General features: G+C 40.9%; 1 protein-coding gene and 1 long non-coding RNA gene across 2 annotated transcripts; one reads left to right on the top strand and one right to left on the bottom strand.

Annotated features, from left to right (window-relative positions):
• Positions 1-1,417: 1,417 nt before the first annotated feature.
• LOC133482098 (vomeronasal type-2 receptor 1) lies at positions 1,418-12,630 on the top strand. Its single transcript, XM_061781751.1, has 14 exons — positions 1,418-1,732; positions 2,209-2,500; positions 3,798-4,040; positions 4,181-4,372; positions 4,442-4,567; positions 6,071-6,255; positions 6,382-6,502; positions 7,274-7,501; positions 7,599-7,722; positions 8,898-9,058; positions 9,358-9,553; positions 9,650-9,885; positions 10,566-10,765; positions 10,857-12,630. The coding sequence occupies exons 1-14, from the start codon at positions 1,437-1,439 to the stop codon at positions 11,176-11,178; spliced, it is 2,922 nt and encodes a 973-aa protein (XP_061637735.1). The 5' UTR covers positions 1,418-1,436; the 3' UTR covers positions 11,179-12,630.
• On the bottom strand, positions 8,945-13,148 carry LOC133482100 (uncharacterized). The gene is made up of 3 exons (XR_009789691.1): positions 13,069-13,148; positions 9,376-9,545; positions 8,945-9,050 (listed from the first exon to the last, which is right to left on the bottom strand). It is a non-coding gene; the product is annotated as an uncharacterized LOC133482100 (long non-coding RNA).
• Between the last annotated feature and the right edge of the window lie 1,558 nt (positions 13,149-14,706).

Below are 14,706 nucleotides of genomic sequence, written 5' to 3'. Positions count from 1 at the left end.
CATGCAGTTTCAACAATGATGAACTTTATACTATGAAAACTGAGCTTTAATAAAGATCTCCATGTTGAAACCTTTCGCCTCATCCCTCTGTTCTGTTCTTACAGTACATCCTGGTGTAATTTTGTGTTAATGTTGGTCTTTTAGCTAGAACTGACACAATGTTGCAAAAGGCTTCAAAAGTTAAGCAAAATAAAAGAAAATATTTTTATGTCACAAATTATTCACACTCTGACATGCATGTACGATGTCCCAAATGGATGATTTGAATGCTTAAGATTCTTAGACCTGACCAGGATCTTTTAGGAGGGTGTAAAAGGTTTCCTTTACTCATATATAATATATATATATTATTACTCTTCACTGTGGTGTGTCAAATTTATAAGAATTTTTATTTTCACATTACAGGGACTTTAAGAAATGTCTGTTGTTAAACTTATTTAGGTAATGTTTTTTATGTGCTATACATTTTAGTTTAATCATAATTTAAGTACAGTTTTTAAAAAAACTTTTTTTTTTACTATATTTAAGCACTGTTAATGTTCAAACTGAAAAATGTTACAGTGGTGTACAAAAATATTAAATTATTAAATATACTTTTTAGGAATAAAATCCATCTTGTTTTTGATGACAACTTAGACCTATTCATTATGCTATAGTTTTTTAATGTTGGTAATTGTGGTGGTATTTGGGATAGCTACATATTTTTTTCGGTAGTACTGGCTGTAAAAAATTGAAAAATAAAACCCCGGTTTAGTCTTCAGTGAACCTAAAATGTGTAATTTTAAAATGTGAATCTCAAAGTAATCATCATAAATTCTGAAAAGTATTTCTGTAGTTTTTTCCAAAAAGGTCATTAAATTGAGGTCTGTGTTACTGTTGACCAAGGAAGTGTTTGTGTGTGTGTGTGGTGGTGGCGTGTGGGGTAACAGGTGTGCCTTTTCCCAGTTGACTGAGCGACAAGAGCAGACAAGTTGTGTCAGCCACCACAACACTCCATCAAACTCTGGGGACACTGGCTGATTTTGGAACAGTAGCTTGACTCTAAGGTTGTGTATAGAGACCACATTACCACGTGGCCAATTAACTCCTGACATGTAGCCTAATGTGCGGCTCACTTGAGTGCAAATTGATCTATTTCCCTGTTTTGACTTGGTAAAAAATTAATTTTAAAAAATTAGCGTTTGATTAATTGTAGACTGAGTGTGAATGGTTGTCTGTCTATATGGACAAGGGCTGGTACCAGTACGTGGCCTGGTTGGCTACCTGTGGTATAATGTATGAGACACAAATGATATGAGAAAAAAGTACAATTAAAAAAAACTAATTTTCCTAAATGTAACTGTATTTATTTAATTATTTACCTCTATCCACCAGTTGGATCTGATCTCTTCAGCTGCCACCAGTCATCTCTCCCTTGAGGACCCAAAAAACACCTGATGCACCGAGCTGCTTCCTTCACCGTCTTGACACAGCAAAGCTCGTATGATTCCCATCCGCATCGCCTTAGCATGGAACCATACTGCTTTTTGCTCTCATTAAGTTGCTTTTTCCAGTTGTACATCTCTGTTTCCACAGAGGCCACGTGCAAGCTGAAAGCTAAGTTCAACTTGAGTGGCTACAAGGATGTGGAGAAGAAGAAGGTCATCATTGGCGGGATGTTTCCTGTCCACATGAGCACTGCTTCCAGTGATGGCAACACTTCACGGCTGCCTGTGTCCTCGGGGTGTGAGGGGTGAGTTGAGCTTTTGTGAGTTTTCATGACAGTGCAGTATATTTGAATCAAATGCTGTTATTTGTTGGGTTGGATGAACATTTTGTCCAGGACAAATTCTTTCATTCTTATCATTGCGATAACTGAAATATTCTAATTGTTTTAAGCTCATAACAGGACATAACAGGATTGACGCTCAGTGGGCAGTGCAGCAACAGTCAGAAAGTATGTGGAGTTGCCTTAAGTGGCACATTTTAGAATTGCAATCCTAAAAGAATAAAATCAAAATATTTATGAGGTGTGTAGAGTTTGTATGTTCTACCTGAGCTTTGTGGGTACCCTTTGGCTTCATCCTACAATAAAAAAAAAAGTTTACTTATAAGTGTGGTGTTTGTTGACACTTCAACAGGCAATGAAGCCAAACATGTTGAAATAGCATATGGGCTTCATTCATCCTCCCATCCCATCCCATCCCATCCCATCCCATCCCACACTAGAATGAATTACCGCACCTTCCGCTGGACCCAGACTATGCTGTTTGCCATCAACGAAATAAACAACATGGATGAGCTGCTGCCCAACACCGACCTGGGCTACGTCATCTATGACTCCTGCTTCACCATCTCCAAGGCCGTGGAGGGCACCCTTACATATCTGACCGGCCAAGACGAGGCAGTACCCAACTACCGCTGTGGCACGGGGGCTCCCCTGGCTGCTCTCGTGGGTGCAGGGGGATCCGACTTGTCCATCGCCACTGCCAGGATACTGGGACTCTACCTTTTTCCACAGGTACATACAGTAATAAAGATATGACAATACAGTGGAATTCCCAAGCTACAACACATTCTGTTCATTCTGTTGATGCTTTGATTTGTTTGGATTTAGAATAATTGTTTCTAATAGGAGATAAAGAAATGGGATCCAGATTCAAACTGTAACCATCAGCGTTTTGGCCCAATTATATGCACACTTCACTTAAGGATGAACAGGTCACTTTTCAGCGGCAAACCCTCATCATATTGCACTTCATCGTTTGTGCCCCTGCTATAGCGCAGATTTTAAAGATGATGTTGTTTTTTAAGGGTCATTACAGCATACAGGCACGTCAGCAATTTATTTTGCGTGCCTTCAGTATACGTTGTGCGGCAAAATACTAGGCAGCACCGAGGTCTACTAGAAGAAATGCAGCGTAATTAGGAAGAAGTAGAGGGAGAGAAGGTGCCCTGCTAAGCTGCAATAATTGCAGAGAGCAGAGAGAATATATCTACTATAAGTTTAATTGTATTCTCTGTTTGTATGAATTGCTGTTCCAAGTGTATAGTAGCAGTTGTTTGAAGATTTATCATTAACCTAATCTATGCTAATTTTCTTTTGCCCGTCTATGGCATTTCACATTATACAGTATTTTACCGTTAAATCAGCATAATTATATGGTATGGGTGAATATTTTGGTGTTTAAATATACAATGTTTAATTCTCTTTTGTTTCATGCGTCGGTTTTACAGTAAACTTCAAGTGGGAGTTACAAAACAGCTTGAAGGAACCATGCGTTAGCTCTTATTTGGAGAATTGCATGTGTGAGAGAGTGAGAATAAGCACTGAGGAATAATAAAGTAGCGTAAAAATAAAGAGTAAAAAATGTGTGTTTTTATCATTTTAGGTGTGTGTGTTTAAAGTATGTGGGAGGGGTCAAAATATATATGATCTCTTGTATTGTGAGTGGGTCTGCCATGTATTCCCCTATAAACAGGGTTTGACTGTACATTCCCTTCTTCTTTTAGTTATTGTTGTCCAATTATATTTAGCAACCTAGATAGAGATGCGTTTACTGCAAGGCAATAAGTTCCCTTTCACGTTCTGTAGTTGTCAACATGTATTTCCTGCTACTCACTGCTACACTTCTGTGATGGCATCACAAAAACACGCACACAAAAAAAAAAAGCTACATACACTTGGGAGTTTGATTCTTTCACTGAGCTGAAGTTCCAACTTCAGATTTACGTGCGTTTACAAAAGTGCAGTTTCCCTAAAAACTTTAGTCGACCCCCGAATTTTACGACCTTATGTTCATCGACTCATTCTTTAGGTCAGCTACTCCTCAACCTGCTCAGCCCTGAACAGTAAGTTCCAGTTCCCAACCTTCCTGAGGACCATCCCCAATGACGAACACCAGTCGACCGCCATGGCCCAGCTGGTGCTCCACTTCGGCTGGACCTGGGTTGGAACCGTTGCCGCAGACGATGACTACGGCAAGTACGGCATCAAAGACTTCAAGGAGCAGGTAGAAGAGGCCGGCGTCTGTATCTCCTTCTCTGAAACCCTGCCTAAGGTACGCGTCTATGGTTTTGTTCAGCTTTGGATTGTTGTTATTTGTATCATGTGTATATATATATATATATATATATATATGTGTGTGTGTGTGTGTTTGTGCATGTGTGGTTTTTAAATGACTACTTCTTGAATTTTTAGGTGAATTCTCCTGAAGACATCCGGCGAATTGTCCAAACCGTTATTGAGTCCACCGCCAAGATCATTGTAGTCTTTTCATCAGACGTAGACCTCAGTCCTCTGGTGCTTGAGCTGATCCGGCAAAATGTGTCCAACCGCACGTGGATCGCCAGCGAGGCCTGGGTCACTTCAGCTCTCATCAACCAACCTGGAGTAAGAGTCCATACAGTATTTGTCAGACAAACCACATTTATCACTGTATTTTGACATATTTGTGCCCAGGTGAGCTCTGTGCTGGGCGGCACCATTGGCTTTGGGGTTAAGAGAGCCGACATTCCTGGTCTTCAGCGACACTTACTGGATCTGGACCCTTATGCTGACCCGCTCAATGAGGAATTCTGGGAGACGGTTAGTGTAAAAGAGTGATTGGGTTTAATGTCAGTCAGAGACGGTGGTGGGAAGTAACAAAGGACAAATACTTTGTTACTGTACTTAAGTAGATTTTCCGGTAACTGTGCTTTACTTGAGTGCTTATTTTTCTGATGACTTTTTACTTTTACTTCCCCCATTTGAGCACATATAGTATCTGTCCTCATTTAAGTCACAGCAATCTAATAATCTATAATCTATAGTCAGTAGTCCTCTATAAATTCTAGTTGTCCATCATTAATATGTCAATTATTACAGTTTACAGTGGTAAACCAGATATTATTGGCCAGAGCCTAGATAGCTCTGTTGGTAGAGCATCAGGAATTTAATCTGAGGGTCCAGGATTGAAGTTCCTGTTCAGGTGATATTTACATGGGAAAAAAACAATGGGTAGATCCTTAAAGTGAATATAAATGACTTACTAAATTTGGCACACCACAGACCAGCGTGTTCTTAACAACACTGGGAAATTTTGAAGATATCTGTACTTTCTACTCGTTAGTTTGTCAAAAAAGTAATCATTACTTTTTTCAACCTGCACAGATGATGACACAATTTAAAAAAAGACGTAAATAAAGAGAGGCAAAATTAACCACGGCTGAATTTGTTGTTGTTGATTTATTGCTTTGGGATTTACATGGCGGAATATGAACCAGGAAGCATTAACAATAACGACACAACAGATTCAGAGAAGCAAGATATTCCCCATCCATGGCCTTATTTACGAGAATTGTTTGTTTACTCCGAGAATGATTTTTGGTGAATGCGTTGTGTCTTGCACTAGCCTAAATGCAACAATCTTTTGGCATTTCTCTGTTTGATCTGACAAACATTATTTTTTTTTTGCATCGTGCCAAGTTATGAAAACTGGTAGCCTACTGCATTGGTTCTCAACTGTACCCACATATTTCTATTGTTGCTAAGTCGTGACCCACTATTACATAAGTTAGGAACAATTAAAGAATATGAATTGTTCTAAGATAGCCTTTGAAAACATATTTTTCTAAACATAACTACTCATGCTTCCATGTTTGAAGTACCTTACAGAGCACCTTATTAAGAAACTGAGGATGAACATAACTGCATGTACAAAATTGAATATCATGGCATTGCTAGCTTCTTTTTAGGAAAGTGCAACATCAATAGTTTGTGTTCTTTTCAGACCATAGCAACTGTAACAATTTGAACAGTATGAATTATGCTATACATTTTTTAATACCCCGACCCACTTTTCGGTCCCGACCCACCAGTTGAGAATCACTGGCCTACTTGAAATAACTAACAGTAAAAATTTGCTTTGACTTCTCTTTACTTTTTTTCCCTGTTAGTTAAATAAAGGAGTTGGATCAATACTTAGGATATTACCAGTCCATTTTTATACAAGTGTCTATACTTCTACGAGAATACGGAGTTTGAGTACTTCCGCCTCTTCTGATAAGAGAACCCATACACACTACTACTATGTATATTTGTGTCTTGCAGCTGTTCAACTGCACATTAGACTATAGTAAAGCGCTAAGAAAGGCCAAAGAGAGGGCCAAAGCGTTCAACGGGACAATATCTAAGGCAACACGGGTCGTTCCTGGCGGTTTGTGTACCGGCAGTGAGTCCCTGGCTCAGCTCAACAACACTTACTCTGACATCTCCCAGCTGCGGATCACCTTCAGGTCACGTCACACTCCACTACTAGCATTCAAGACTTGATCGGGTCTCCTGACAAATGCCGATTTTAGTGATTATAGTCATATTTTGAATGTGGTGTTGTCATGGCAAACTGCATTGTCTCGTCACAGTGTGTACAAAGCGGTGTATGCCGTTGCCCACGCCTTACACAATCTGGAGCACTGCGAGCAGGGACGGGGGCCATTCATTGGAATCGGTTGTGCTGACATCGCCAAATTTGAACCATGGCAGGTAAGTGCTTTTTGTGTGTGTTATCGAATCAATCAAGTAAAAAAAAAAAAAAAAAAAAAAAGGAAGGGTTCCCTTATAAAGGGCTTCACAGTTCTGGGTCTCTGGGGTTTGAATCTCGGCTTCAGCCTTCCTGTGTGGAGTTGACACAGCCCGCAGGCAAAGCAAAGCAGTAGAGGTTGGAAGAAAGAGTAACTCCATCCATACATTTTCTGTATCGTTTACCCTCACTAGGGTCACGGGGAAGTTGGAGTCTATCCCAGCTGAATTTGGGCGAGAGGCGAGGTACACCCTGAACTGGTTGCCAGCAAATAGCAAGGCACATATAGACAAACAACATTTCCCTCACTCACATTCACACCTGGGGAGAATTTCGAGTTTTCATTGAACCTAACATGCATATTTTTATTTTGCGGAAGGAAGCCAGAGCACCCGCAGAAAACTCCACACAGGAACCCCCGATTCAACCCCCAACCTCAGAGCTTTAAGGCAGATTTGCTAAGCAACCGTCCACCATGTAATTCAGAAAAGATTATATTATCACGATATTTGACAATACGTAGAATTCATTATGCCGTCATATATTGGAAAAATAAAAATCACAAAATATATGTTATAAATATATAAGTGTCTTCTGTAGCTCAATACATAAATGTCAAAACCTGACATAATAAAATATGTTTTCATTGGTTAAGATAAACCTGATTTTTACTATGATTTTTAGTAAGAGGTGGCCACTTGTATTTTGTGTGTTTGACTGGGATTTGTTTGTAGCTGATGTACTACTTGAAGAACGTGCGCTTTAAAGTGCCACACACAGACGAGGAGGTCTACTTCACTGATGGAGATGTGGAGGGCTTTTATGACATCATCAACTGGGTAGTCGACGGTAACGGGATAATATCTTACGTGACTGTCGGGCACTACAATGGTTCCGCGGCCCCAGAGGAGAGGATGACCATAATGAATGATTCCATTGTCTGGAACAATGAAGCACTGGAGGTCAGTAGCACATTGTTCAAATGGACTACAGTTGCATTTTGATTATTTCTAGGTAATAGGGCAGGAAATGTCACCGAAGTGCATCTGTACTCTTCAGCCTCCTCGGTCAGTGTGCAGTGAGAACTGCAAGCCTGGCACCAGGAAAGGGATCCGACAAGGAGAGCCGGTCTGCTGCTTTGACTGCATCCCGTGTGCCGATGGCGAGATTAGCAACATGACGAGTGTGTATACCACTTCTTCTCCCTCTTAAAGATAGGAAATACAGTGGATATAAAACTCAATAGATTTTTTTTTGTAATCTATTTTAGAGGGAGAGTAAAAATGTACAATAGTAGTAATGTGGTTATATCAGTGTGCACACCCTCTTATAACCGTGGCTGTGGCTGTGTTAGGAATGAACCAATCACATTCGAACTCATGCATATACCTGCCACCATTATAAAGTTCCTCTGATTAACCCCAAGTAAACGTCTGACCATTTTCTGACCTTTTTTTGTTGTTGCTTTCTAGCAGAAGCCTGAAGGTTTTGTGCCAACGATGACTATTTCGAACTGTTTATAATTCCTTTTACCATGTCTAAGGCCCTCGTTCCAGCCGAAGAAAAACAGCCCCAAAGCATGATGCCCACCATGCCTCAAAACATGTATGGTGTTCTTTTGATGATGAGCAATTCTGGAATTATGTCCCAAAAGTTCTGCCTTGGTTTAATTGGACCATTAAGAAAAAGCTCCCAAACACATGTAGGAAAATGAACTGCCACTGTTTGTACAAAACCTTCAGGCTTTGGCTAGGAAGAAAAAAAAAGTCTGGAAAAGCCTACCAGCGCATATGAACTTTATTTGGGGTTATTCAGAAGCACTTTAAAAAGTGGCAGGTGTGCACTAACTGCCATTTGACGTGAGTCTGTCACATGAGTGTAAAAAGAAGTTAATCTTTGTTAATAGTCAAATATCCATACATGCATTGTCTAGACATCTTGTTTGTTCCGTGTCACGGCAGGAAGTTGTTGCCAGTCAATCACAGGGCACGTGGAAACAGACAAGCATTCAAACTCACATTCACAGTCATGGAGTGGGGACCAATATACTACAGGCCACACTATCAATGACCCATAATCAATAAAAACAATAATAAAACTCTTTCTGTATGTCTGTGCTCACGCAAGAATTTCTGTCCTTTGAACGTGAGTCAGGTTACGTCCCGTAATATCCAATGTAGATTCTTCTCTTTACTGCCCTGGTTGGAAAAATGGTTTCTAAAAAGCGCAAAAGTGACATTTTGTGTGCTGTCATGTATGAACTCAGTGGTGTTTTTTTTTTGGTGTGAATTAAAATGCAGTTTTTTTTCCCTCTAAAAACTATAACTATAACTATAATTGCTTATTCCTTGTTGACAGACTCGCGTGAGTGTGTCTTGTGCAGCGGTGATCACTGGTCCAATGACGCTCGTGATGCCTGCGTGCCTAAGATCATCGAGTTCCTGGCCTTTGGAGAGCCACTGGGCATCACACTCATCGTCATCTCTGCCTTTGGAGCCCTCGTCACCATTGCTGTAGCGGTAAGAATCACACGAGGAAGAAAACTTCTTGTTAGCCACAAGGCTGGATTTACAGTACATGATTCAGGGACGCAATTAAGATTTTTTTTTTTTCTCCCATGTGGCCCATTTTGGATATACGTCATGGCTTCAATCATATGTGAATAATAAATAGTACAGTTCCACATTTTTACTTATTTGTACCTGTATTCAAAGTGAGTTTTGCATAATAGACCAGCAGTGTAAATCCAGCATTATTTCTTTCCCCCAAAGTCAGTGTTTTCATTGTAAAAGTAAAAAAGCATGCCGCTAATTTGTAGGTGGTGTTTGTTGCGCACATCAACACTCCTCTGGTCAAAGCCAATGACGCTGTGCTGAGCTTCTGTCTGCTTTTCTCGCTGATGGTGACCTTCCTCTGCTCCGTTGTCTTTCTGGGAGAGCCTCACCACTGGAGCTGCATGACCAGTCAAGTAGCTCTGGCTCTGGGCTTCGCACTGTGCCTTTCCTCCTTGATGGGTAAAAATATGTGTTTGAAGTTTTAGAGTCAAGGCCAGTGCTGTCTTCTGTGTGATAGATAATCAGTACTCTAATACCTCTATTATTCTTCCCCAGGCAAAGCAGCATTGCTGATGCTGAGAGCGCAGGCTAAGAAAGCAAAGACCCGTGCAAAGACCAAGGCCGCTGCCAAAGCTGCGAAAGCTGCAGCTGAAGCAGCAGCCAACACTGGCAGCCCTGACGTCATCACAACCAACACAACAAATCTCAGTGACGTCACTGCTCATGTGAAGCCTGACAGTCTCAACTTTGCACACCAGAGGGTGATAACTGCTGGGGCAACCTTGATTCAGGTAGAGAACAAAAGTGTATCCTTCACCCCAGTTTGTCTATTATCGTGATCATCCAGATTTTTGATCTTGGCTTCCAACATTGGCCTGCTCACTTGCATCTTCCTACCAAACTGCTACATTGATTGGCGCAGCTCTCCACAAAGGCCACACAGTGTTTGATATAATGAGCACCAAATTGCACACCTCCTTTCTGTGTTGCAATGAGATGTTCAGTCGACAAATTACAGTACAAACAGTAAATGTGAATATTGTCCTGTCTCTTGTTATGAATCTTCCACATACACTAAGGTGTAACTTACAATTTAAAATAATTGTCATCAATACCTTAGCCTGTTTACATCAGAGCATTCCTCCAGAGTACACTGTAATACTGACAACATGACTAAGCAAATTGACTGCCTAATGCGAACACAATGACACGAGGACCTTTTATTCTGATGGCACTGACATGTTCATTGACACAGATATTTACTTTTGAAAGATGAATTAAGGATTTTGAGCAAGAGATTGGATTTTGTAGGTGATCCATGGTGTGCTGCTATTTGTACTAATTGTTTTGAGAAATGCACTTACTGTTTTGCAAATGTCGAAGCTGATTCAAGAAATGTACCAAAGTGACTGAGACTGACTTACATGATGTGCTTTATTCTGCAATTCTCAACCAAACCACTCTCAATCAGGCTTTAGCTTGTACCGTGTGGCTCATCATCCTGCCGCCCTATCCCGTGAAGAACACCTCAGCTCAGAATATAAAGATCATTATGGAGTGCAATGAAGGTTCTGTGGTCTTCATCTGTTGTATCTTTGCCTACGACATCCTATTGGCTCTGCTGGCCTTCATCTTCGCTTTCCTAGCTCGAAAACTAGAGGACCACTTCAGGTGGGAGAGCCTTAAATTGTCAGGTAAAGCAAAAAATGTAGTCCTGTCTTCACAGTTTGGTTTCATGCCAATGTCCAACGCTGTGTTCCAGTGAGGCCAAATGTGTGACCTTTGGCATGCTGGTTTTCTTCATCGTGTGGATCTCCTTCGTCCCAGCTTACCTTAGCACACGAGGCAAGTTCATGGTGGCTGTCCAGATTTTTGCCATTTTGGCATCCAGCTTTGGCCTGCTCACTTGCATCTTCCTGCCAAAGTGCTATATTCTCCTGCTCAAACCTGAACGCAACACTGAGGAGATGATGCGACCCCATGACAAACAACGTGATGGAACCTCAACTGGGACCTCGGCGACACTCGCCACCGCCGCTACTGAGGTCAACGCTACAGTCGCATCAACCGTTATTGATGATTAGGTGACAGGTAATAGGAGGTAGCTAGACAAGGGGAGATTAGATTGTATGTTACATCATATAATGTTCAGGTCGTTAATTAAATACAATTAACTGAACACTTTCTAGAAAAAAAATACACTAAAATAATAATAACATAATAAAATAATAATAAAATAATAACAAAATATGGCTTTACTTCACCCACCTCTTGAGGCACAAGACTTTTTTCCATATAGTTAACATTTGAAAATGTATGTCGACCCTAGTGTGGATAAGCAGTACAGAAAATGGATGGATGGATGGATGTCGAAAATGTAAGGTTTTTAGCCAACTACACTCAGGATATCAATGATAAATGTCCATGATTACACATAGATCATTGTTAATTTCAGTTATCTTTCCCTAAGTAAATGTATTGAAATATATTTACCGTGCATTTATTTATGTATCTTATTTATAGAATCATATTTTGGACTTGTATATACGGTATACTGTACAAGTGGTATCAAAATCTTTATAAGGGGCTGTTCTAGTGTGATAATTTTAGAAAACAAAATACAACTACAGTGCTCTAAAACAAATGGCGTGATCATGATCATCGTCATACCATATAATAACTAAAAGTAGATCAAAAAAAAATTTTTTTCAATAAATGTTAGACTAGATAATGCAATAGATAAGAAACATTTGACCTTTAAATGTTTTTAAGAATAACACTTTTCTGTTGCCTGGGAAAGCACTGAGACATCAAATTGCTAACAATTGTAATAGTCAGATGACAATTTCAAGCTGAGGAGAAATTCATTATGCTGCATTAAAAGTGATGTATGTATGGCTTGTATTTTATTTATAAATCTCACCATTTGTACACCAAGATTTTTTTACCATGACAAATGTTGCATTTGAAGCTGCTTTCGTGTACGTTTATGCGCTTCACGAAGTGTTTTTCACTGTGTGCCGCTCCCACAGAACATAAGTACAGTCACGTCTTCATGAGCACCTGACTTTGCAGGAATCTGTCCAATCAAAGTTGTCAGTGTGCACGATAATAAATTCTGCGGGTGACAGAGCGCTGAAGGAATGTGTTTAGAATTTACTGCTGACAAGCTGAGGCAGCTGCTATATCACAAGAAAAGGTGCACATATGCAGCACCATGGGTGTCCTCTGCATGTGTCATTTTAGTATTATTTATGCAACTGCAACACCTACCAGGCGTGTGTTAGGGATATGCATTAGACAGGGAAAGAGGCCCTTACTTATACAGTACAATTGAACTTTGCATGGTACAAAAACAAAATCTATTGTCTATCATGCTTGCCCTCATTAGGGTTGCTGGTGAGCAAATCAGGATCTTCAATTGACCTGTAAACTTCAGCTTTACAAATGGCTTGTTTGCAGTGCAGGTGGTGTTTGTTGTGCTAAGCAAGTCTACAATATGATAGCGCCCGTCATAGTTTTTCAAGTGGTCGACGTACCCCCATGAATTGGGTGACGGTGTCTATTAGAGCTTAGTCCATTACATTACTTCTACCATTTAACTAATGAATACATGATGGGCAAAAATAACACATTTGTTTGTAGCTCCAGTTGCACTCAGAAAGTTATAGTTTTTCTTTTTGGAAAATTTCCTTAAATTGAAAAATGTTACTTAAACAATATCTGAATTATTAGTTTTCACAGTTACCTTACTGTATGTATGTGAGAGATGTGTATGCGGAAGGATTTTCTTTTAAACTAACTGAAGGAATATCAGACATCAGCTGCTCTACCTTTCTCAAGAAGAAAATTCTGGGACCTATAATCACATCTCTGTTAGCAGAGAATGCCCATTGCCTCCCAAAATATCACATGCATGTCCAGCTGGGTACAACACTATTAACTGTGAAGGTCAAAACAACTTATTTGCATACGTTTCATTCTGGTGAAGCCGCACGGTGAACTTTCACGCCCCGCTTGGATTAATCTGAATTCGTTCCTCTGCTCTTCTATTCAAGTTAGAGATGAAGATGAGTTATAAAAGTTATGAAAAGTTATAAAAATATATCCTCACCTCTTTGCGGCGCTCAACGACACTGTAAACACAATGAAGAGCTCGTTGTGAGAGTGGTTACACAGAAAACAGTGCAGTGACGTGTTGTAACACTTCATTTACAGTATAATGTCTTCTCTATGGCTCAACCGTGTAAACAATCTTTTGAGCCCTGGATTAGTTAGTGTGTGAGTATGTGTGGTTGTGTTAGATACCGGGAAATCTCATAGAAAGTGGAGCTATGTGTGCTCTGCAGAACAACTCTTCCATATTTACCAATGTTGCATCATGTCAAGCTGCAGCAGGAACAATGGGCTTCTTTCAACAAGGGTGTAAGTATTTTCTTCACTTTGTTCCTAAGAAAGATCTGAAGAAAATGTTAACACTGAGCTTAAAAAGGAAAAACTGGACTCCATGACAGACTCGAAAATGGAGGCAAAGAACAGGGACTCGAGACATATGAACAAAATATGGTGCAGTTTAGGAACAACACACTGGGAAGGAGGCTGCAGCTCAGAAACTGTGACGCAAGACGGCGGGTGAAGTAACTTGAAGACCTGGTACTGGACACAAGGAGTGAGGTTGCAGATCAAGGACAGGACACAGGACGAAGGCTGCATCTCAGAAACAGGGAACAGGTACAGAGAATGCAACTCCGGAACGGGAAACAGCAAACACTTCACCAACTGTGAGGAAGGCGTGCAAATCACTAATCAACTATGCTGCCAAAAAAACAGCAACATAATAGATTGTGGCAGGTTAGTGCTTCCTCAGAAGCTGCAGGAAGTATATCCTCTGCTGGGCCTTTTTGAGGATGGAAATGATGTTGGTCTCCTTCTTCAGGCCCTGAGAGACTAGTTCCCAGGAACTTGAAGGTCTCGACGGTTGACAAAGGGCAGTTGGACAGCGGGAGGGGGAGCTGTGGCGAAGGATGCTTTGTGAATCTCTGTATTCTTGATCTTGTTCAGCTCCAGGTTGTGTCGGCCGCACCAGAGCTCCATACGTTCCACTTCCTGTCGATACGCAGACTCGTCACCGTCTTTTAAAGTTTGCAGTGCCGTCTGCAATCTTCAGGAGTTCGACAGCCGGGTGCGTTGAAGTGCAGTCGTTCGTGTAGAGAGAGAAGAGAAGCAAAGAGAGGACGCATCCTTGGGGCGCCCCGGTGCTGATGCTGCGTGTGGATGAGGTGGCCTCCCCCAGCCTCACGTGCTGTGTCCTGCTCGTCAGGACGCTGTAAATCCACTGGCAGATGGCAGGCGAGACACTGAGCTGGAGAAGCTTGGAGGAGAGGAGTTCGGAAATGACGGCTGCGAACAGGATCATCGAACAGAATCTACCTAAAGCACAAAACCCACTTTTTAAATATGGCTCCACCACTTTGCCTTTTGCCTTTTGCCCACAGTGCGGTGCAATCTGTTAGATTGAGTGAACATGTAATTTAACGCCTGCAATTTGGGATCTTAGTTAATCACGCCCCAAGTTGGATATACTTCATGAAACTAGCCTTATTGTCCTGCCC

This window comes from Phyllopteryx taeniolatus, chromosome 8, assembly GCF_024500385.1.
Source record: "Phyllopteryx taeniolatus isolate TA_2022b chromosome 8, UOR_Ptae_1.2, whole genome shotgun sequence".
Classification (NCBI taxonomy): Eukaryota; Metazoa; Chordata; class Actinopteri; order Syngnathiformes; family Syngnathidae; genus Phyllopteryx; species Phyllopteryx taeniolatus.
The sequence above is the reverse complement of the archived record's forward strand: the minus strand, read 5'-3'. Positions and strand labels throughout refer to the sequence as shown.

Coding starts and splice junctions, on each gene's coding strand:
- LOC133482098 (XM_061781751.1), top strand. CDS start 1,437: ATGCACCGAGCTGCTTCCTTCACCGTCTTGACACAGCAAAGCTCGTAT. Junction 1,733..2,208: donor GTGTCCTCGGGGTGTGAGGG/GTGAGTTGAGCT, acceptor ATCCCACACTAG/AATGAATTACCGCACCTTCC. Junction 7,502..7,598: donor GGAACAATGAAGCACTGGAG/GTCAGTAGCACA, acceptor TGTACTCTTCAG/CCTCCTCGGTCAGTGTGCAG.